Source organism: Engraulis encrasicolus, chromosome 13 (genome assembly GCF_034702125.1).
Source record: "Engraulis encrasicolus isolate BLACKSEA-1 chromosome 13, IST_EnEncr_1.0, whole genome shotgun sequence".
In the NCBI taxonomy this organism is placed as follows: domain Eukaryota; kingdom Metazoa; phylum Chordata; class Actinopteri; order Clupeiformes; family Engraulidae; genus Engraulis; species Engraulis encrasicolus.
The window spans coordinates 5,773,058-5,796,411 of NC_085869.1; the positions used below are offsets into that span (position 1 = coordinate 5,773,058).

A 23,354-nucleotide genomic window follows, 5' to 3' on the forward strand; every position below is an offset into this window, starting at 1 on the left:
GTACTAAAACATGTCAAAAACTGGCATGGACATTGTACATGCACAGTGTATACACACTTAAATTGAAGAAAGTGATTCTTTACAATGAATATTGTTCAAGACATTAATCAATAGCTGGCTGAATTTCCCTTGGGGACCACATTAAGTTAGAATGTGTTTTTAATTCGACCAAGTTATATGGTTTGCAAGCAGAGTTTGTAACAACCTCAACACAGGCAATATTCCAGGAACTGACTGCAATCTCTGGCTCGCCCGCACCCCAGATTGGAAGAGACCACCCTCTTTTGTTTTTCACATATTTGCAGCATTTCCCAGCATTTTTCATGAATATCATGTTCCTGTCAGTGTTTTCAATACTTAGATTTATTGGATCAGAATTATTAGCATAGCTTAGCATAATCACTGGAAGTCACTGGTAACTTGAGAATCAAGCCACAAGTGATCACTGGACGAAATTAAATTGCCATTTTACACTATGGTGAATTTTATATTCATTTTTAAAGTGGTGAATATGTGCTTTTGATTATGTTTTATTTCGCATTGCTATGCTTAATTTGACTATACTCTTTAATGAGGCAATGCAAATGTATAGACAAAAATTATATGCACATTCATAAATAATGCTTTGAAATACTGCAAATATGTGAACATCAAAACATCTGTTCCTTTAAAAACCTCTGGTTGAAAGGACACTCCTTCAAATGTATGTAAAAATGTTTCCCAACTTCTTGGAACCTATGCACTGACATGCTCAGCTCAGTATTTACAGTAAAAAATAGGCGCATACAAGACTTGTGTGTTATAATATATGAGTGATTCTACGATTTGGCTGCGCTTTTAAGTCCATGGATTTTATTTGTCAATTCCAGTAACTATTAACCGCGTCCAATGATTTTTTTGGACATTGGCACACATTTATTTTTCATATAATACAGAAAGTGTAGACATGGCATTATTTCCTTCAGCAAGAATAAATATTTAATACTGGTTTTGGGCGTTTTCATGCCATCCTGTTTTCCAAATGTCAGATTCAGTCTTCATATTAGCATGTAAAGATTGCAAATGTTGATTCACAGTAATCATCATAATATGACAAAACTGTCAGAAAGACCACTGTCCTATCCATTATACATGAAATTTGCCATTTTGTGTGTGTCCACAAAAACTGTGTTAACAGTGTCACGGTCTGAAACCCCCTCCATAAATCAGTAATGGTTTGGTCTTAGGCCATACGAGTAACATCACATGATGTCATAAAATCTTTGGCAGGATATGGGAAGACTTTTTTGTAAGTTTTGAGCTCCATCCTTCCATAATTTGATCCATTCTTTTTCATGTTCTCATAGCGGGAAAATTCCCTGTCAACTGTGTTACCAGGGCTGGACTGGCAGTATGGCATACCGGGCATTTTCCCGGTGGGCCGACACTCTTAATTTTTTTTTTTTACAAAAGAGACCGGCGGCCCACGATGTCATTTTGACGGCCCTCGGCCAGGGCGGTTCTATGGGGTGGCAGGGGGTGGCATTTGCCAGAAATATGATATGCCAGCCCATGCTCAGATATAATAGACTCTAGCCCTGTAAAAAAAGCGTAGCGCGCCCATGAAATCGCAAATAGTGGTTCAACAAAACATCGTTTTTTCCCCACACACTCTTTGATGCATGTTTGTATAGACATAATGGCTGTGAACTGGGACATGTGGGGTACCATTCGAAGGCTTACATTCTCCTCTTTCCAATGGTATGCATGATATTCAGTTGCCATGTACTTTACGGCAACAATGACATAGAAGCATAGAAGCAGAGGTGTGCTTTTATATCCTGAGGAAGACAACGTCTCAGAGAAAATGCACTGTATTTCATTCATTTGGTTTTCCGTTTCCAAGTTGAATGTGTACCAATGGAGATTTGTAAGTATATGCCTATGCTCTATGGTCCATGTGATAAATATATAGAGATTTGTTTTGATAGGCTACATGGAGATTAATGTTAAACTTTATGGTTAATTCCTGAGACTTCATTTGATTCCTCCTGTAAATTCTGCTCATTGTTAAGGCCAAAATATTCACTGGCATGTGCTAATTGCTGTCTTTGTGGTGGAATGGTGCTCTCGGTGATTCTCTAGTGAAGCCAGTAAGTAGCCACTAAGCACATTATTGTTACTACCAATAAATATTTCAAGAAGACGCTTTTGCACACCTCTGTGGTTGGGCTGGTGGGGTTGTGATTCAAGTGTAAAGAAATCCTGCACACTGTCCATTCCACCAACAAACTTTAATTCAACATTTCGGTCATCCGACCTTCTTCAGAAAAACTTTGTTGGTGGAATGGACAGTGTGCAGAATTTATTTACACCTGATTACCAATAAATATAAATTTGGATATTGAGTTTAAGTATTGTATTATTTGTAGTTAATAATTTATCCCTCTGTTCTTGTCTATTCAAGCCAGACCGTTGAGGCAGAAGTTAACTACTGTTCCAAACCCAATAGTGAAGGTCTATGTGCCTAACATTAGAATAGGTATGTGCCCCCCTCTCTTTGTGTGTGTCCAAGGAACTGATTGGACTAAAGAGTGCAGATAAGGCCAGTTCATCCCCAGCTGCAAGGGGCTCTCTTCTCTCAAATTCCAGGTTTTCTGCCAGCTTACATGACCAATCATAGATTCATTTTAAATAAACAATTGAACGTGAAGTCACTGCACATATGGTGGGGTTTTTTAGTACCTGAAAGAGACTTTTTTCTGTCAGAAGACATTAGTTACGTCAATTTAATGGCGGTCCTCCGCTAATTACCGATATGTGGGGCCGGTCTGAGCCAAAAAATGCCCGGGCCGTTTTTTTCTCCCAGTCCAGGCCTGTGTGTTACCAACATATTCATAAGAATCTGAATTAGAAATCACATGTAGAAAAACACAGATAAAGCATACAAATACATGAATTGATTATGGTGTTGTGGTGGAACTTCTTACGTCCTCAGTTAGCACAACACCATAAAAATGGCTGAAATGTCAAGCCGTTTTACCGTCAATGGTATTACAATTAGCTATGACAGTTGAGGAGGAGTATGTTTTTGCCAATTTATCTCCATATTGACATATAAACAAACTAAATAATTTGTGTTCTAGGGAGATGGGTTTGTCTGCTCTGTTTTTTCTCCTAAAAAAGTGCCGACTTGTTCCCCTGCACTTTTGACCGTAACACAGTTGAGTTACACGGTTGACTGTTTTGAAAGTCTTTTTGTGCTATTGATCCATTATATGTTGGAGAAATCCTATGAACAGACACTAGGGATTATCTCTGGAGATGGAAGTCTTGTGTAAGGAGAGTGACTAAATTCAAATCAGACGTTAAGGGATTTATAATGAAAAATGTGTCAGTCTGTGTCACAGTGAATCATAAAATCCTACTTATGAAGCTCAGCAATCACATTTTCTATATCAGCTGCAAGGAATAATGACAACAGGATGGCTAAGGGACATAAGCACTTTCAAACATATGTTGTTTCAACTCTGTAGTATTTTTTATATATGTTTGAAATGACATAGTATTTGTCCATAACACTGTTGACAAAATAATCAAGCAAATGTTCACTTTCATAAGAGTTTTTATCAAATTATTTAAGATTAAGCTTGGCAATTTCTTTGGTTGGAAACTTATTCATGTACACTATGTAAACATTTAGGTAATTTAGTTGAAAAAAAAAAACCCACTGTTAATTGGCATTTTGCTTTTGCCAAAAGCGTAAGCGAATCGTAGAATCACTCACATAATGAAGTTGAAGCCAGAGGACATAAACTGGAATCATCAATTGAACCATTATATCAAATTGTCAGTGTTCATTATGACTTGCAAAATTGCATTTTTCATACATGAAAAGGAGGATCCTCTCCATTGTCGTAAATTTTGAATTTCAAGAAATAAGTAAGATTTTATTTGGAGGTTGTGTTTTGGGTAACCAAAAGGTCCCTTTCGGAGTCTCAAAAAAAGACACTTGGCAAAATGCATGTGCATATCCGCACAAAAGTGGCTTTGGAAAGGTCAAAGACAGCTGTGACAAGATGCCCTATTTACAAACAGCTGCAGCCTGGGCATTAGTCTCAAATGTGTTTCCAAGGCCAGATGTATGAACTATACAGATGAAATGTGATAATTTCCAGGGATTTCCATAACCGCTTAAAGGAAAAAATGTTCTAGCCCCTGTAACTAACTCCTTAACAGTACATCACATTAACGTTCTGTCACTTCTCGTTGATTCTACAGAGTCTTTGCTTTCGAATTATATCAGCCATTCCATTATAGGTCAAAGTATGCAGGCACAGGAACCATTTCAGCAGACGTTATACAAAACCTAAAGAATCTGGGCTCTAGTAGCCAGATTTAACCAAATCTTCTGCAATTTGCACCTGAGTTTCACCTATCTGCCAATACCACAGAAGTAAACTGAAAACCAAATGTTTTCTACCTAAATCTTTAAATGCTTTTCACATTAAAATCGGTTTAAGACAGAGATGGAGCCAGGGAGAGAAATATATGTTGCTTCATGGAAACAGTGGCAGCAATTGGACTCTAATCGGGCATGATAACAATGAAAGCCATTACACTCTAATCTGGCATGATGATAACAATGGCAGCCATTACACTCTACTTCGCCATGACAATATAAGGCTTGTTATCCTCAGCCATTCCAACAATTCTAAGCATATTAACAGCTTACCATTAGCGATACTTAGTATAGTGTAATGTAGTAATAGTTCATGATAGCAAGAGTTTCTCAACAAGGAGGTGCTGGGCAGCCATAGGGGGGCATTAAGAAGGACACAGTAAAGTAGAGGGTGCAGTGCTTAGTTTTCATTGGGCTTAAGGAAGAAAAATCAGCACTCACAAACTGTGTCTCATTATTTATTTATATTACCACCATGTCCATATGTAATATAAATAAATATGAATAAATAATGAGACGCAGTTTGTGAGTGCGAGTGCACCCAAAGACTTCCGTTTTTCCAAGAAGTTGAGCGCGTCCTTTGCCAAAACTTGTAGTTTTCATTGGGCGACATAAGTCCATTTTATTTTCTGATACTATTACTGACATTGGCAGACTTATTAGGGGGGCGTTGCAGGGCTTATTTTGAGGTCCAGGGGGTGAAATTCAAGAAAGATTGAGAACCACTGTTCTAAAGTCGCCCCTTGATGTGTTATGTTGTTTCCTTATAGTACATACCATGGGTCTCTGTATTTTTAAAATAATTCAGTGATTTCCAAATCACTTCACCCATTTAGGGAATACACTACAGAAACACTCCTTGCTCCATGAAAAAAAACACTTTATTGATGAAATAGTCATATACACAAAATAACTGATACATTTCTGATGGATTTCCAAGTTGTAATAAAGTAATCAACTTGTACAATGCATAGGAATAAAATCATAATATGCATGAGGATAAGCAACACTTGAAAACTGTGAATAAAGTTTCTATGCTGTATGTGTGTTGAGAGGCTGGGTTATCTAACGTTTTAGGCAGTGTTAATTGCAGTCAATGTGAATGTTCTGATGCCTGTTGAGATCACCTTTCTGTACAAAGCCTTTTCCAAATGCAGCTCACTGGTAAGCCCTTTCCCCAGTATGGGTTCTCTGGTGAATAACGAGGTGAATTTTCTGTGTAAACCTTTTCCCACATGTAGTACAATGGTAAGGCTTTTCACCAGTATGGTATTTCTGATGCCTGTTCAAATTAGCTTTATCTGTAAACCCTTTTCCACATGTAGTACACTGGTAAGGCCTTTCACCAGTATGGTTTTTTTGATGGGTGATGAGGGCCCTTTTCTCTGCGAAGGTATTCCCACATGTATTACACTGGTGAGGCCTTTCCCCAGTATGGATTCTTTGATGGGTGATGAGGGAACTTTTCTGACTAAACCCTTTTCCACATGTAGCACAAAGGAAAGGCCTTTCCCCAGTATGGGTTCTCTGATGCCTGATGAGGGCCCTTTTTTCTATAAAACTTTTCCCACATGTAGTACACTGGTAAGGCTTTTCACCAGTATGGGTTTTTTGATGAGTGACGAGGGCCCTTTTATCTACACAGCTTTTTCCACATATAGTACACTGGTAAGGCTTTTCACCAGTATGGGTTCTCTGATGCCTGATGATATCACATTTCTGTTTAAAGCCTTTCCCACATGTAGTACACTGGTAAGGCCTTTCCCCTGTATGGGTCGTCTGATGAGTATTGAGTTTACTTTTCTGTGTAAACCCTTTTCCACATGTAGTACACTGGTAAGGCTTTTCCCCAGTATGGGTTATTTGATGGCTGTTGAGTTTACATTTATCTGCAAAGCCTTTTCCACATGTAGTACACTGGTAAGGCTTTTCACCAGTATGGGTTCTCTGATGCCTGATGAGATCATATTTCTGTGTAAAGCCTTTCCCACATGTAGTACACTGATGAGGTCTTTCCAAAGTATGGACACTCTGATGGGTGATGATATCATTTTTCCGTACAAAGCCTTGTCCACATGTAACATACTGGTAATGCTCCTCTGCTGTATGGGTTCTCTTGTGCTTTGATGAATAGTCTTTTGTTTCACAGTTCTTTTCACCTGTTGTACCTGAGGAAGAAAAACATATAAATGAGTTTGAAAGTCACAATCCACAAACCCCCCAACCCAAACTTCTCCATGTACAGTGTATAAACACTAAAGATGAAAGAAAGTGATTATTTACAATGAATTTTGTTCAAAGACATTAATCAATAGCTGGATGAATTTACATGGGGGTCAAATCATGCTATAATTTATCTTTTCATTTGCAAAAATTATTTGGTTTGCAAGCAGTAACAACCTCAACACAGGCAATATTCCACAAACAGCCTGCAATCTCTGGCGCATCCCAAGGGCTTGCCCTCATCCCAGGTAAAGAACCACTGGTTTAAAGGACACTCCTTCAAATGTATGTCAATAACGTTCCCAACTTCTTGGAACCTATGACATGCTCAGCTCAATATTTAAATAAAATAATGAGGCGAACACAGCACATATGTATTATGATATATAATGAAGTTGAAAAAATGAAATAAAAATCCTGAGAACATTAACTTGAATTATGAAATTAACTATCAAATTCCAATTTTCCTCATGTCACATGAAAACGACCATACATTACCATGCATTTTCAATTTTTAGAAATAATCTGCATTTAACCACATTACACCATTCTCGATTAAATGGTGCAAAAACATACAAAACAATGTAATAAATAAATAAATAAAAAATGTTTGTCCACTCAGATTCCCTTTGTGTTCTTAAATTTGCCAAGCTTTCGGTCGACTGACCATTCTCAGGGAGCTTGGTAAAGTAAAGATCAAAAAGAGGATCTACGTGGGCAGACATTTATCTTTCATTTGTCACAGAATAACTAGAAATGGAAAATTTTAGCTTCAAAACATACTGTACTTTGGTCATTTTAAAACATATTCATGAAAAGATCTAATTTGACAAAAGGCAGCATAAAGTTTAGCATTAAGCATCTAGTTTTTATGGTAATGTACCTGCTGGAGCCATGTCTGCATTGTGTCCCGTTAGGGAAGAATCTGTTTCCATTTTCATGTCCAAAGCTTCTTCTTTAACGTCTGATGCCTTAGTTTCATTCTCTTCCTCCTTTGGTGTGTACAAATGCTCCGGGAGGAAATCGTAAATGTCTTCTTCTTTAATCATATTCAAGGATACTGTCTGTTGTGATGGAGTTAAAGGCTGAATTGTAGAAGTGCCACTAAATTGTGTGACATGAAACTTCTCTTCTTCAACTTCAGGTGACAAACCTGGTTCTTCTTTGCAAATTGGTGTCCAAGTACAACTATCTTTCGTGTCTGTATACAAATGGTCGGGTAGAAAGTCATAAATGTCCTCTTCCTTCATGTCAGTCATGTTTATTGCAAGTTGTGATGAGGGTCTATGAAGTTTCTCAGTCATTCAGGTTCTGGTAGCCATAGGATAGTACTGTTTGCAGATTCCCCCTTTTAACCAAGTCTTCTGCAGTTCTGATCTAATGTTAAGGAGACAGGAGCTTTATGGGCCACTCCTGTAGAGATGGAGCTGTAGACCACTCCCCTCATTAGTTGACAAAAAGGTGTAAATGGAGGATCGTTATGGTTTCAGGACCCAGAGGGTGATAACAGCTATAAATGTGAAACATCATTTGAATTCCACTAATGGTGCTGTTATCCAGTATGAATGACTGCAAAACTCCAAAGGCGTAAGCTTTAATTTTTCTCCAAGATCATGCTTCTAGCTGAAAAGTTTGTTGTGCAGTAAGATTTTATTTAGAGGTTGAATTTTGGGTAATGTGATGGATTTTTAGGTGATGCCCCAAGACAAAAAAACGTAATTAAACTAGTAAAAGAGTATAGGTGTTGTCAGTTTCAAACTCATAGTGACTACCGGTATGCAAGTTTTCAATGGAGGAATGTCCCGAGAGGCCCAGAACTGCCTGTGAGGCAGACTGGCCTTGATAGGGGAACTACCTGCCTGTGAGGTAGACTGGCCTTGATAGGGGAACTACCTGCCTGTGAGGCAGACTGGCCTTGATAGGGGAACTACCTGCCTGTGAGGCAGACTGGCCTTGATAGGGGAACTACCTGCCTGTGAGGCAGACTGGCCTTGATAGGGGAACTACCTGCCTGTGAGGCAGACTGGCCTTGATAGGGGAACTACCTGCCTTAGAGGCAGACTGGCCTTGATAGGGGAACTACCTGCCTGTGAGGCAGACTGGCCTTGATAGGGGAACTACCAGGCGTCATGCCATAAGAATACAAGGATGCCTGCACAATGCACGCTTAGATATCGTCTGTGTCTCATCAAATTATGACAGATCTTGGTAACCACAGCGATGCAACTGTGAACCTGCAAGGCTATAGGCCCATGAGCACTGTTGGGAAAGTTACTCAAAAACTGTAATGCACTACTTATTACATGTTACTGTCATTTAAAAGTAATGCCTTACATTACAACATTACCTTTTTTAAAAAGTAAGGCATTACACTACTTTTGCATTACTTTTAGTTACTTTAGCCAAAATGACTGGAAATAAGGATTTGGCAATCTACGGTGCAAATCTATGAGGTTGCATGACTTTCACCTGCCATCCACAAGTCGTTTTGGAAGCCTGCAGACTGAAAACCAAGATTTTCAGGAATTGCGTCTTACAATAAGGCCTAAGAAAAATAAAAGTTTGGTTCCGGTTGGTTGTCAGGTTTGGTCATCGTCCGGTCGGATTTTTTTTTTTATTTCCAATTTTATTTCAATTTCTTTGTTTTTATGTCCGACCCCCCAACCCCCCACATGCCCCAGATTTTGTCATAAACGTTGTTGAACAATGCCAAGGACCATAGTGGAGTTGAGGCTTGATAAGTACAGCTGAAGCTACAATGAAATATAATAAGCATTAATGCCAAAGAGGCCAAGAGGCCTATAATATTTTATTTCAAATTGATTTATTTCAATTTTAGTGATGTTAATTTGAACAAAAGTGAGGGGGGTGCAACGTAGGCCTATTCATCCCCCCCGTCTTATAGCCTACCCTGCCGTGTCCCTGTCTCGTGCGAATGGGATGCATCCCCTCCTTTCCTGACTAATTTGGTGGTGCTATGGCACCTCTTCAAATCGTCAAATTGTTTGTAGGCTACTGTTTTTCGACGTGGAAAGTGGAAAGTGGAAAGTACAGTGTGCATTTAACTTAAATGTTCTTGGCGTCCTTATTTTCAATGGAGTCAAAGTAGTGGGCATATACCCATCTTGAAAACGAGCAAGCTGGATCTTCTGGAATTTAGGTGAAAAAAATGTGTTGTAATGTGCAAGTTACTTGCATTGTAACGAGGACATATTACCGATTTTTTCCCCTGTAATCAGTTACATTACTGCGTTACTCAAAAAGGTAATGCATTACGGTAATTAGTTACTTTTGTAACGAGTTACTCCCAACACTGCCCATGAGGCTGCTACTGGGGAGAAAAAACATCAAGAGACAGTATTTACCTTATCTGTCCCCTGGAATACAATAACACGATAGTATATTATAAAATAGTATATTGTTTTATTTTTAGGCCATTATGGTCTTGGTACAGGCCATCCTACAAGGATAGGCCCTTGACTACTCTGAGCTATGGGTATGTACAAGTACTGTATACAGTATGAACCTAATGGAAAATGCAAATGTAATGGGATAGGGAGTGCACAAAACAGGGAAAGAAAATAATTACACACTATACGAGGCGACAGTCGGATGCGAGCCAAATGCTTCCACCAGTGATGGTACAAGAAGGAGATACCCTGAACTCCGCTCACACAATGTAAATGGATGTGCTCAAGTTTGGGTCTCCTAAGGGGGCGTTGTCCCCCCTTCTTCTTCTCTTACTGTTGCGTTTGGTGGCAGCTGACAAGGGTTGCGTATTACCGCCATCCAAAGGGCTGAGGTGGGATTCGTAGTCTGTGAAGAGGCGTGGCGGAGACGGATGGGATGGGACGCGTCGCTCATGGTAACTGTCTGCCCTATAGTAATCCCAGTTGACATTCACGTTGTTTTCATTGTACATTTATTGTAATATCCAGTCATATATATATATAGGCCTAGTATTTATTTATTTGTGCATGGAAGTCCTTGTATTGTGCACAACCCTTCCAGGTGCAAGGCAGAAAAACTTGATCAATACGAAAAGTTCATTAAACATCGCACACTGGATACTTCTTTTGTATTTTTTCCCCTGAGCGAGCAACGCGTTTCGCACAGTGCGTCTTCAGATTAGCTCTTATCCCAGTGCGTCTTCGGGAACCTGAAGACGCACCGGGCGAAACGCGTGCTTTGAAGAGGGGGGGAGAACAGTAGGGCCTAGGCCTACACAGTGTGCGGTGTTTAATGCACTTTTCGTATTTTGGTTTATGCAACTCCAGGTAGAGATCAGTTGCTTGCAGTAACTGTTGCAGTTGTCAGTGAAGCCACATTAGTTGTCCCCTTTTTTGGCTAGGCAGTGAGGAAATAGGCCTATTCGCGAGAAGTCTGTAACACTTTACATGGGACACCATATGTGTATGAAATAGCCTACTAAAGAGATGTCAAGGCTATAACCTAGGCCTACAATTTGAAACGGTGATGACATTTAAAACCGAGTCAAACGGCCATAGACAGCACTGTAATGAAGGGTGTCGTAACGGCAGCTGGAAAGAGATGGAACTTTAATTTCACGACGACATTCTGGCTTCAAATTCGCCCTGGCCGCTTCCCTATTTAACTTTAGGACTAAAATTATTCAACCGTTTCCACAGCAACGACCAAACTAAACACAGTTCCTGCAGCAGTAAAGCCAGGACTGCAAGTGTGAGCGAAATCAGCACAACAGTAGGCCTAAAGGAATAATAAACAGTAACGGAAATACCGTGACCTGAAAAGTGCGCGGAATTGGGAGCCTTTTGTCTAGCCCAGTGGTTCCCAACCTTTTTCTTAGGGGACCCATGTTTTTACTATTGTAAGCTTTGGTGACCCAACCACGCGAGCGCCCGCACGAGACGGAGTCACAAGATGCCCTCCGTTTCCTGCGATAACTCATTTTAGTTATTTTATTCCTCAATTCGTCTTTGGTCAAATATAGAATAAATGTTTAATGTAGCACTTACAATTTGTTGCGTCTATGCATTTATTAGTTAAATGCTTTGTCTTTTATTCAACATGGGCTATATATATTTAAAACGAAACCCCTTAAAATCAAGAGGGCTTCGCGACCCCCTGTGGATCTTTGGCGACCCATAAGGGGGGTCCCGACCCATAGGTTGGGAACCACTGGTCTAGCCTACAGAACATGCTGGACGTTATCGCCAAATTACGATAGAAAGAGCAACCAATGTTATGTAATATTGCTAATTACCTCATCTACACAGTTGCTGCTACCCAAAAATATACGATGGCATAATTAAATAGTATGTGAAACACACCTGTGTTCCGTCTTTGGATGATGTGCAATGAATAAGACACACAACACAAACCTATTTCACCCCTTTGTTTTATTTCAAGGTGGAAGTGTCGAGGAGGACACACGTCAATTTGCGTTTTGACATCCGAAATATGAACTGTCATCCAAGGATTCAATCCCACAAATGCACTCTAGAGGCGTAATTCACTCTCAAACTCGGATGGTCTCCTAAAGGGGCGTTCACCTGACGTCAACGGGATACCGGAAAACAACGAGCCTGACTTATCTCCTTCTTGTACCATCACTGCTTCCACTGTGCAACGCGACAGGCATGTTTCCCCAGTCTGCAGAGGAGGGAACATTCGCAACTGAGTTGGAGATGAGGTCGCGCTCAACAGCGATTCACCCTTCCCTATTAATTTGCGCATGTGAAGTGTCAAATCGGTTCACTTCCAACATGCAGAAGTTGTTGTCCCTCTCCTGCTGCTACAACACTACATGCGTGAACACATTATCCTGCCTCTGCTGCAAGTTTTTTTTTTTTTATCCCTTTTCCGCAAGCTTTTCCACATCACCTTTTAGTTTTCGTCTCTCCATCGCTTGTATCTCAAATTTGCGCGCGTAGTGCAGGGTAGGGGTGGGGCCGCAATGAATAGTTAAGTCCGACTCAGATGCACCAATAGGACACCCCCTCCCTCTACCCCCTTTATGTGTGGGCTGATGTCATTGGAGGAGGGCCGAGGGCCGTCAGCACGAAATTGTGGGCCGCCGGTCACATTTTTTTAAAAACATTAATAACAATTATTTTTAAAAACCGACATCACCGGCCCTCTAGGGGCGTCGGCCCACCGGGATTTTGCCCGGTTTGCCAGATTGCCTGTCCAGCCCTGCCTGACTCAGAGCGAACTCCACCTATTCCTAAAGACTTTCTCTGATTAAAAAGGATATGAATACACCTTATGAGAACATGGCCATGACGCTGTTTTAATGTGTTAGCATACTGCGAGTTTGTGTTGTTTTTCAGAGACTAATGCAAAAGTAGACTATTCATGAAGTTTGATTCCATTCCATCCTATTCTATGCTCACACATGTTTTACACTCTGACCCTTATTGTATTTACTGTATTTTTATTACTGTATTTATCACTGCATTTATTGTATTTTGATTTATATACTTATGCTACACCTGCAAGTACCAGTGGCTAAACCACCAAGATGTGTATAATCATACTGTACAGTTGACACAGATAAGAGACACCCACCAGGGACACAAACTATCTCCGCCACTTCCTTCCAAGCCTCGTTATTTAGTGTGTTGCTCCTGTACGAGGCCAGGGACATATTGTAAATTATTGGGTACTTCCCAAACGCTCCTCTTTTGTCTTTTTTGTATGGTTTTATTTTTTCCACAGGGTGTCAGAATTCATTACAAAATTCATATCATATTCAAATCATATCATACTGCATTTCATTTCATCACAACCAACCTCCTATTCATTCATTGGATGATGGAGCTCTAATTTTTGGCGTGCGTCATCTGTCAAAGTCGCCATGCCCCAATTCCCAGTCTTTGTGAGGACGTTGTTGCATCCCATTGAAAATTAATTGAATGCAATCGTCGCAAATATGAGAACGGGCCCTAAGGCTCGTCTCCTGTGTGAATGCGTTGATGTCGTTTGAGATCCCTTGCCTGTGAAAAACTTTTGCTACAATGCTGGCAGATATAGGGTCTCTCTCCAGTGTGAATGCGGTTGTGTCGTTTGAGATGCCCTGCCTCTGTGAAACATTTTTTACAATGTTGGCAGGCATAGGGCCTCTCTCCAGTGTGAATGCGTTGGTGAACTTGGAGATGCCCTGCTTGTGAAAAACGTTTGCCACACTGGTGGCAGGCATAGGGCCTCTCTTCTGTGTGGATGCGTTGGTGAACTTGGAGATGCCCTGCCTGTGAAAACCTTTTGCTACAATGCTGGCAGGCATATGGTCTCTCTCCTGTGTGAATGCGTTGGTGTTGTTTGAGATCCCCTGACCTTGAAAAGCTTTTGCCACACTGGTGGCAGGCATAGGGCCTCTCTTCTGTGTGGATGCGTTGGTGAACTTGGAGATGCCCTGCCTGTGAAAACCTTTTGCTACAATGCTGGCAGGCATATGGTCTCTCTCCTGTGTGAACGCGTTGGTGTTGTTTGAGATCCCCTGACCGTGGAAACCTTTTGCCACAATGCTGACAGGCGTAGGACCTCTCTCCAGTGTGAATGAGCTGGTGTGCTCTCAGACTTGTCCAGGCATTGAAGCGCTCACCACAAAGAGAACGGCAGTGCTTCTTTGTTAGTACAGGCATCATTATTTCTGGCACAGCCGTGGATTTGGGAATTACAGACGAAATTGATTCTGTTTCTGGCCCACCACGCAAAACTAAAAAAAGAGGAAATATCATTACATGTTAATTGTTAGATCATCATAAAAAAGCATGTGTGATTGTCCAGTAAGCCTTTGAACCCACTTAAAGGTGCACTGTGTAGCATGGTGGCCACAGAACGTATTGCAACTATGCTGTTCATTTGAAACTGTGCTGCCTATAGCCAAATGTAATCTTTTTTTATGAATATTTACTAAATAATAAACCAACATTTATTATAGGGATGCACCGATACTGCTCATTATACTCGTACTAGTACTTGTCAAGCACTTGCCGATACCAGCTATGAGTACTGCTAATAGGGCCTTTCAATTATTTTCAATTATGGGTTCTCTGATGGATGATGAGGTTACTTTTGCATATAAACCCTTTTCCACATACGGTACACTGGTAAGGCTTTTCTCCGGTAGGGGGTTTTCTCATGTCTGATGAGATTACTTTTTTTTGCAAAGCCTTTTCCACATGTGGCACACTGGTGAGATCTTTCAAAAGTATGGACACTCTGATGGGTAATGACATCATTTTTCCTTTCAAAGCCTTGTCCACATGTAACACATTGGTGATGCTTTTCTGCAGTATGGGTTCTCTTGTAATTTGATTAATAGTCTTTTGTGTCACAGTTCTTTTCACCTGTTTTACCTGAGGATGAAAAACATACCAATGAGTTTTAACATCACAAGCCACAAACCCCCCAACTCAAACTTCTACATGTACAGTGTATACACACTGTGTAACACATAGAAGAAAGTGATTATTTTGAAGGAATCTTGTTCAAGACATTAATCAATAGCTGAATGAATGTACGTGGAGGAAATATAAGTTAGAATGAGTTTTTAATTTGACCAAATTATATGGTTTGCATATAATAAGAATTTGTAACAACTTCAACACAGGCAATGTTCATGGAGCTGCCTGCAATCTCTGGCTCGCCCGCACCCCAGGTTAAAGGAAGAGACCACCCTCTTTTGACTTTCACATATTTGCAGCAGTTCCTAGCATTCCTCAAGAATGTGCATATCATGTTTCTTCTCTGTGTTTTCAGTACTTATTATATGTATTGTATCAGAATTATTAGCATAGCTTAACGTTATCACTTGACGTAACTGGTAACTTTAGCACCAAACCACAAGCGATCACTGGACAAAATTAAATAGCCATTTTACACTGAATTTTATATTCATTTTAACGTGGTTTATAAGAACTTTTGGTTATGTTTTATTTTGCATTGCTCTGCTAAATTTGGCTATACTGTTAAACGAGGCAATCCAAACTTATAGACAAAAATGATATGCACATTCATGAATGATGCTTGGAAATACTGCAAATATGTGAAAATCAAAAAAGGGTGGTCTGGTCTTGTTCCTTTAAAAACCTCGGGTTTAAAGGAAACTCCTTCAAATCTATATAAAACTGTTTCCCAACTTCTAGGAACTTATGCACTGACATGCTCAGCTCAATATTTAAGTAATATTGTAATATATATACATATATACATATAGAACAAGTATGTGTTTTATATATAATATACTGTATAATGAAGTTGAAAAAGTGAAATAAAAAGCATGAAGACATGAACTGAAATTAGAGTAAATTTAAGTGTTCATTATGACTTGTAAAATTGCATTTTTCATACAAGAAAAGGAGGATCCTCTACAATGTCTGACATTTTGAATTTATAGAAATAAAAGTTCATAAAGGCTTCACCCAACATTTTTTTTCTTTTTTCAAGGGTGTTTACCAAAATATTGTAATGCTGAAAAATGAGAAAAGGTCGCACCATGCATAGGTTTCTTTATTACACAGAGACATTTCAGCGTTCTGCCTTTCTCACTGAGCCGAAACGCATCTGTGTAATAAAGAAACCTATGCATGGTGTGACCCTTTTCGAATTTCTAGAAATAATCTGCATTCAACAGGATTTCACCACTCTCTCGATGAAATGGTGCAAAAACATACAAAACGTTGTGATAAATGAAAGAAAAATGTCCAATCAGATTCTCTTCGTGTTCTTTAACCTCAGGGAGGTTGGCAAAGTAAGGAACGCAAAGAGGATCTATGTGGGCAGATATTTGTCTTTCATTTGTCACAGAATATCTAGAAATGTACATTTTAGCTTCAAAGAATACTGTACTTAAGTCATATAACAAAATATGAATGAAAAGATCACATTTGGCAAAAAGCCGCAGAGTTGTAATATCTATTCTGACCAACATCCTACACATTACACCTTGAAAAAAATATACGAATCTAGTTTTTATGTTGTGAAACGTACCTGTTGGAGTCATGTCTGCATCGTGTTCCATTAGGGAGGACTGTGTTTCCCTTTTCATGTCCAGAGCGTCTTCTTTAACGTCGGCTATCTCAGTTTCATTGTCTTCTTCCTTTGGTCTGTACAAATACTCCGGGAGGAAATCATGAATGTCGTCTTCTTTAACCACCTTCAAGGATACTGTCTGTTGTGATGGAGTTAAAGGCTGAATTGAAGAAATGCCACTTAATTGCATGACATGAGACTTCTCTTCTCCTTCAACTTCAGGTGACAAACCTGGTTCTTCTTTGCAAATTGGTGTCCAAGTACAACTATATTTCGTGTCTATAGACAAATGGTCGGGTAGAAAGTCATAAATGTCCTCTTCCTTTATGGCAATCTTGTTCATTTCGAGTTGTGATCAGGGTCTATGAAGTTTCCAAGTCATCCAGGTTCTGGTAGCCAAAGGATAGTACTGTTTGCAGATTCCCTCTTTTAACCAAGTCTTCTGCTGTTCTGATCTAATGTTAAGGAGACAGGAGCTTTATCAATGGGCCACTACTGTAGAGACGAAGCTGTAGACCACTCCCCTCATTAGTTCACAAAAAGGTCACCCATCAAGGTGTAAATGGGAGGATCGTTATGGTTTCAGGATCCAGAGGGTGATAACAGCTATACAGTAGATGTGAATCGTCATTTGAATTCCACTAATGGTGCTGCTATCATGTGTGAGTGATTGTAAAACTCCTCAAGGGGTAAGCTTTCGTTTGTGACCAAGATCATGCTTCCAGCTGAAGAGGTTCTTGTACAGTAATATTGTATTTGGAGGCTGTGTTTTGGGTAACCAAAAGATTTCTTTCTGAGTCCCAAAAAAGACATTTGGCAAAATGCATGTGCATATGCACACAAAAGTGGCTTTGGAAAGGTCAAAGACAGCTGTGACAAGATGCACTAATTGTCAAACAGCTTCAGTGGGCCAGGGCACAAGTCTCAAATGTGTTTCCAAGGCCAGCTGTATCAACTAAACAGCTGAAATGTTTTAATTCCCAGGGATTTTGATGACCACGTATAAGGAAAGAAAATGCTAGCCCTTGTAACTCATTGGCAGTACATCAAACTCTTTCTCTCACTTCCTGTTAATTCTAAAGCGTTTTTGGTTTCGGATGGTATCAGCCATTCCATTATAGGTTAAAGAATGCAGGCACAGGAACCATTGATGCAGACGTTATACAAAACCTCAAAAATCCAGATTCTGGTAGCCGTAGGATCTCACTGCAGTTTCCCCCTTTTAACCAAATTCTCTGCAGTTCTGATAAGCTGTTAAGGAGTCAGGAGCTTGGAACACCACTCTCCTCATTAGTTGACAAACAGGTCACCCATCAAGGTGTAAATGGAAGGATTGTCGTGGTTTCAGGATCCAGCGGGTGACAACTGCTATAAAAGTGGAATGTAATTTGTGGCTGTAGTGTGATCAGGCCTTTCCACAGGTTGGAAATATTCTTTACTGTATGGCGTAAAGAGTAAAATACTCTTTACTCTTTACTGTATGGCGTTACCTCATGACAACATTTCACAAAGACCCTTTTACACATCTAATATTGTTCATGGTATGCCATTATTTGTCTCCATAAGACTCAATCACCACCGTCTCCTTGCCATCCTAGGTAGTGATGGGCAGCCTGGAGTCATTAGTTACAACTCGGTGCCACATCCCAAATGACCTGGTTTTCCCTGTCTATTCAATCAGTTTGTCAATCATTACATTGTTTTGAGGAATAGGGCTCAACAATGCACAGAGGGCATCACAATAACAACAATACATGAACAGAAATACTCATCAGGCCAGGTTGAAATACTCCAAAAGCTAATTAAGCCTGGTTGAAATATGTTCAAACTGAGGAGTAGTTCTGTCTCAGTTATATGGGAATCAATTACTGGTGTCACGTTTACCTCTAATGCACTTAACTACTGCTGCTACAGCTGAGTGTTATGCTACAAACACAATTTAATTGCCTTTGCGACAATGACAATAAACTGTCAAATCTAAAATGTTGAATCTCCAGTCACTCATTCTCTGTATCTGCTCCTCGCTCAATTTTAGGGTATGGTGCCCTTTCATAAGATTGGGCTCGACCAAAGCAGTCAGTCGCCATACACCATGGGAGTCAAACATAATATGGTTGTCTATTCCACATACATTGCACAGGCTTTTCTCCTGTGCAGACTATCTGCCGATACCACAGAAGAAACTACTACTGACTAAGCAATCTACTGATACCCATAAAGTAAACAGATTTAATGTGGAAAAACAATTAAAAATGTGGGTGGAAAAATGTGTCTTTCAGTTTAAGACAGAGACAGAGAGACAGAGCCAGAGAGACAAAGACACATAGCTATATGTAAGCAGTGGCAGCAATTAGACTCTAATCGGGCATGTTAACAATGGCAGCCATTACGCTCTAATCTGGCATGATAATAACAATGGCAGCCATTACACTCTACTTCGCCATGACAATATAAGGCTTGTTATCCTCAGCCATTCCAACATTGCTAAGCATTAACAGCTTCACATTAGCAATACTACCGTAAATCCTCTAATATTGGCCAGGGCCTGTATTTACTCAAGTGCATCTTGGACCAGGCCATAATTGGAAGGAGGCCAGAATTAGAGACAGGCCAATATTCCTATTTAAGCAAATCAGACTACCAATGGAATGAATAAAACCATGTGTCTACCGTATTTTGAACCAATAAAATACTAGTTACCATAATAGTTACGGTATGGTGCGAATGACTAGGAGACCATCGTCGGTCCATTTTTTACTCACGAGGCGTGTGTCCCTTCCTCTTCTGTTTGTCTTTACCCCCGTTTTCGCCTTGAGCTTATGGACACGACATGCGGCAGCAACATTGACATTGACGGTCGTATTCCAATATCTGCGACTGTTTCACTCCCTATTTTAGGCTACTCCACTTCGCAAGGCAACCTGTTTCTTGCTGCAGCCAAATGTCGGGGAAATATACATGCAATTTCTGTCTCTGGTCCGTAGCCTGAAGCAATCTCTATGTGTGTACGTTACTGAAACATGAAGGTTAAGCGAGGTAGCCATATTATTGTCTAATACTGTAGCGTGCCTTCTATTTTCCTCCACTGGCAACGCATAGTAAAAGTTTGACAGCCAAATGCATTTACGACGAGGGCTCTCACAACTTTCCAACCAAGGCAAAATCTCTTTCTGTATGGGCGCGCTCTGCCTCTGGCTGTATTCCGGGCTCGTGTTGTTGCTATAGGTTACCCACGCGTCTTCAGGAAAGCTGACCGAAGCGGTCGCTCACACACAGCTGATATTAACACAGTGCTCACATGTAATAACTAGTCTTTGGCGTGTGCACCGTTTGTTTTATAGTCGCAAATGAGTCCTTTTTCGGAGTGAGGAACCATGTCTAATGTTAACCAGCTTAATGATTACAGTTGTGGATTTTGAGAACAACGTGAGATATCCGGTAAACAGAAAATAAATCATTGATTCTATTTTTAGACCCGGCCTGTACAAGAGACCGGCCCCAATTTACATCCGCCGACCACGAGACCGGCCAATATTAGAATCCCGGCCAGTAATGGAATAGAGGCCACAATTAGAGGATTTACGGTAATTGTTAGTGCAATGTGGTAATAGTTCGTAATAGCAATAGAGTTTCTCAACAAGGGGGTGTTGGACAGCCATAGGGGGGCATTGAGAAGGACACAGTAGAGGGTGCAGTGCTTAGTTTCCATTGGGCGACATTAGTCCATTTTATTTTTTGATACTATTACTGACATTGGCAGGCATATTAGGGGTGTGTTGCAGGGCTTATTTTGAGGTCCAGGGGGTGAAATTCAAGAAAGTTTGAGAACCACTGTTCTAAAGTCGCCCTTGATGTGTGCTGTTGTTTCCTTATAGTACATACTCTGGGTCTCTGCATTTGTAAAAGAATTCAGTGATTTCCTAATCACTTCCCCCATTTAAGGAATACACTACAGAAACACTCCTTGCTCCATGAAAAAAACACTTTATTTAAGAAATAGTCATATACACAAAATAACTGATACATTTCTGAAGGATTTTCAAGTTGTCATAAGGTAATCAACTTGTACAATGCAAAGGAATAAAATCATGATATGAATGAGGAAAAGCAACACTTGAAAACTGTGAATAAAGTTTCTATGGTGTATGTGTGTTGAGAGGCTGGGTTATCTAACGTTTTAGGCAGTGTTAATTGCAGTCAATGTGAATGTTCTGATGCCTGTTGAGATCACCTTTCTGTACCAAGCCTTTTCCAAATGCAGCTCACTGGTGAGTCCTTTCCCCAGTATGGGTTCTCTGGTGAATTTCACAAGGTGAATTTTCTGTGTAAACCTTTTCCCACATCTAGTACAATGTTAAGGCTTTTCACCAGTATGGTATTTCTGATGCCTGTTCAAATTACTTTTATTGGGAAATCCTTTTCCACATGTAGTACACTGGTAAGGCCTTTCCCCAGTATGGGTTGTCTGGTGAGTAATGAGATTACATTTCCTTGTAAACCCTTTTCCACATGTAGTACACTGGTAAGGCTTTTCACCAGTATGGGTTTTTTGATGAGTGATGAGGGTCCTTTTTTCTACAAAGCTTTTCCCACATGTAGTACACTGGTAAGGCCTTTCCCCAGTATGGTATTTCTGATGCCTGATGATATCATTTTTCCGTACAAAGCCTTGTCCACATGTAACATACTGGTAATGCTCCTCTGCTCTATGGGTTCTCTTGTGCTTTGATGATAAGTCTTTTGTTTCACAGTTCTTTTCACCCGTGGTACCTGAGGAAGAAAAACATATAAATGAGTTTTAAAGTCACAATCCACAAACCAACCAACCCAAACTTCTCCTTGTACAGTGTATGCACACTAAAGATGAAAGAAAGTGATTATTTACAATGAATTTTGTTCAAAGACATTAATCAATAGCTGGATGAATTTACATGGGGGTCAAATCATGCTATAATTTGTTTTTCATTTGCCCAAATTATTTGGTTTTCAAGCAGTAACAACCTCAACACAGGCAATATTTCACAAACAGCCTGCAATCTCTGGCGCATCCCAAGGGCTTGCCCTCATCCCAGGTAAAGAACCACTGGTTTAAAGGACACTCCTTCAAATGTATGTCAATAACGTTCCCAACTTCTTGGAACCTATGACATGCTCAGCTCAAGATTTAAATAAAATAATGAGGCGAACACAACACATGTGTATTATGATATATAATGAAGTTGAAAAAGTGAAATAAAAATCCTGAGGACATGAACTAGAATTATGAAATTAACTATCAAATTCCAATATTTCCTCATACATTACCATACATTTTCAATTTCTAGAAATAATCTGCATTCAACCACATTACACCACTCTCGATTAAATGGTGCAAAAACATACAAAACAATGTAATACATAAAAGAATAATATCTGTCCACTCAGATTCCCTTTATGTTCTTAAATTTGCCAAGCTTGCGGTCAACTGACCATCCTCAGGGAGCTTGTTAAAGTAAAGATCACAAAAGAGGATCTACGTTGGCAGACATTTATCTTTCATTTGTCAAGAATAACTAGAAATTGACATTTTTAGCTTCAAAACATACTGTACTTTGGTCATATTAAAACATATTCATGAAAGATCTAATTTGACGAAAGGCAGCATAGATTTTAGCATTAAGCATCTAGTTTGTATGTTGTGAAACGTACCTGCTGGAGCCATGGCTGCATTGTGTCCCGTTAGGGAAGAATCTGTTTCACATTTCATGTCCAGAGCTTCTTCTTCTTTTACGTCTGATGTCTCAGTTTCATTCACTTCCTCCTTTGGTCTGTACAAATACTCCGGGAGGAAATCATAAATGTCTTCTTCTTTAACCACCTTCAAGGATACGGACTGTTGTGAAGGAGTTAAAGGCTGAATTGTAGAAGTGCCACTAAATTGCATGACATGAAACTTCTCTTCTCTTTCAACTTCAGGTGACAAACCTGGTTCTTCTTTGCAAATTGGTGTCCAAGTACAACTATCTTTTGTGTCAGTAGACAAATGGTCGGGTAGAAAGTCATAAATGTCCTCTTCCTTTATGTCAGTCTTGTTCATTGTAAGTTGTGATGAGCGTCTATGGAGATTGTAAGTCATCCAGGTTCTGGTAGCCAAAGGATAGTACTGTTTGCAGATTCCCTCTTTTAACCAAGTCTTCTGCAGTTCTGATCTAATGTTAAGGAGACAGGAGCTTTATGGGCCACCACTGTAGAGATGGAGCTGTAGACCACTCCCCTCATTAGTTGACAAAAAGGTCACCCATCAAGGTGTAAATGGGAGGATCGTTGTGGTTTCAGGATCCAGAGGGTGATAACATCTATAGATGTGAAACGTCATTTGAATTCCACAAATTGTGCTGGTATCCAGTGTGAGTCATTGTAAAACTCCTCAAGAGGTTAGCTTTCGTTTGTGAACAAGATAATGCTTCCAGCTGAAAAGGCTCTTGTGCAGTAAGATTTTATTTGGAGATTGTGTTTTGGGTAACCAAAAGGTCCCTTTCGGAGTCTCAAAAAAAGACACTTGGCAAAATGCATGTGCATATCCACACAAAAGTGGATTTGGAAAGGTCAAAGACAGCTGTGTCAAACGGCTTCAGTGGGCCAGGGCATGAGTCTCAAATGTGTTTCCAAGGTGTGTTTCCATTTTGATGACCAT

The 23,354-nt window shown here is 40.0% G+C and overlaps 2 protein-coding genes and 1 long non-coding RNA gene across 3 annotated transcripts; all 3 read right to left on the reverse strand.

Annotated features, from left to right (window-relative positions):
* Window positions 1-5,365: 5,365 nt before the first annotated feature.
* On the reverse strand, window positions 5,366-7,923 carry LOC134461496 (histone-lysine N-methyltransferase PRDM9-like). The gene is made up of 2 exons (XM_063214411.1): window positions 7,548-7,923; window positions 5,366-6,609 (listed from the first exon to the last, which is right to left on the reverse strand). The coding sequence occupies exons 1-2, from the start codon at window positions 7,921-7,923 to the stop codon at window positions 5,600-5,602; spliced, it is 1,386 nt and encodes a 461-aa protein (XP_063070481.1). The 3' UTR covers window positions 5,366-5,599.
* Window positions 7,924-13,437: 5,514 nt separating this feature from the next.
* On the reverse strand, window positions 13,438-17,024 carry LOC134461499 (zinc finger protein 239-like). Its single transcript, XM_063214412.1, has 3 exons — window positions 16,640-17,024; window positions 14,998-15,006; window positions 13,438-14,363 (listed from the first exon to the last, which is right to left on the reverse strand). Exons 1-3 carry the CDS (start codon window positions 17,022-17,024, stop codon window positions 13,594-13,596), a joined length of 1,164 nt encoding a protein of 387 aa, XP_063070482.1. The 3' UTR covers window positions 13,438-13,593.
* Window positions 17,025-20,649: 3,625 nt separating this feature from the next.
* LOC134461512 (uncharacterized) lies at window positions 20,650-22,838 on the reverse strand. The gene is made up of 2 exons (XR_010037310.1): window positions 22,370-22,838; window positions 20,650-21,451 (listed from the first exon to the last, which is right to left on the reverse strand). It is a non-coding gene; the product is annotated as an uncharacterized LOC134461512 (long non-coding RNA).
* Between the last annotated feature and the right edge of the window lie 516 nt (window positions 22,839-23,354).

What these genes read in the sequence shown, in the direction of transcription:
- LOC134461496 (XM_063214411.1), bottom strand. Translation starts at nt 7,923, where the DNA reads ATGACTGACATGAAGGAAGAGGACATTTATGACTTTCTACCCGACCAT. An exon ending in TGCAGACATGGCTCCAGCAG is followed by an intron (nt 6,610 to 7,547) that starts GTACATTACCAT and finishes TTTCTTCCTCAG; the next exon opens with GTACAACAGGTGAAAAGAAC.
- LOC134461499 (XM_063214412.1), bottom strand. Translation starts at nt 17,024, where the DNA reads ATGAACAAGATTGCCATAAAGGAAGAGGACATTTATGACTTTCTACCC.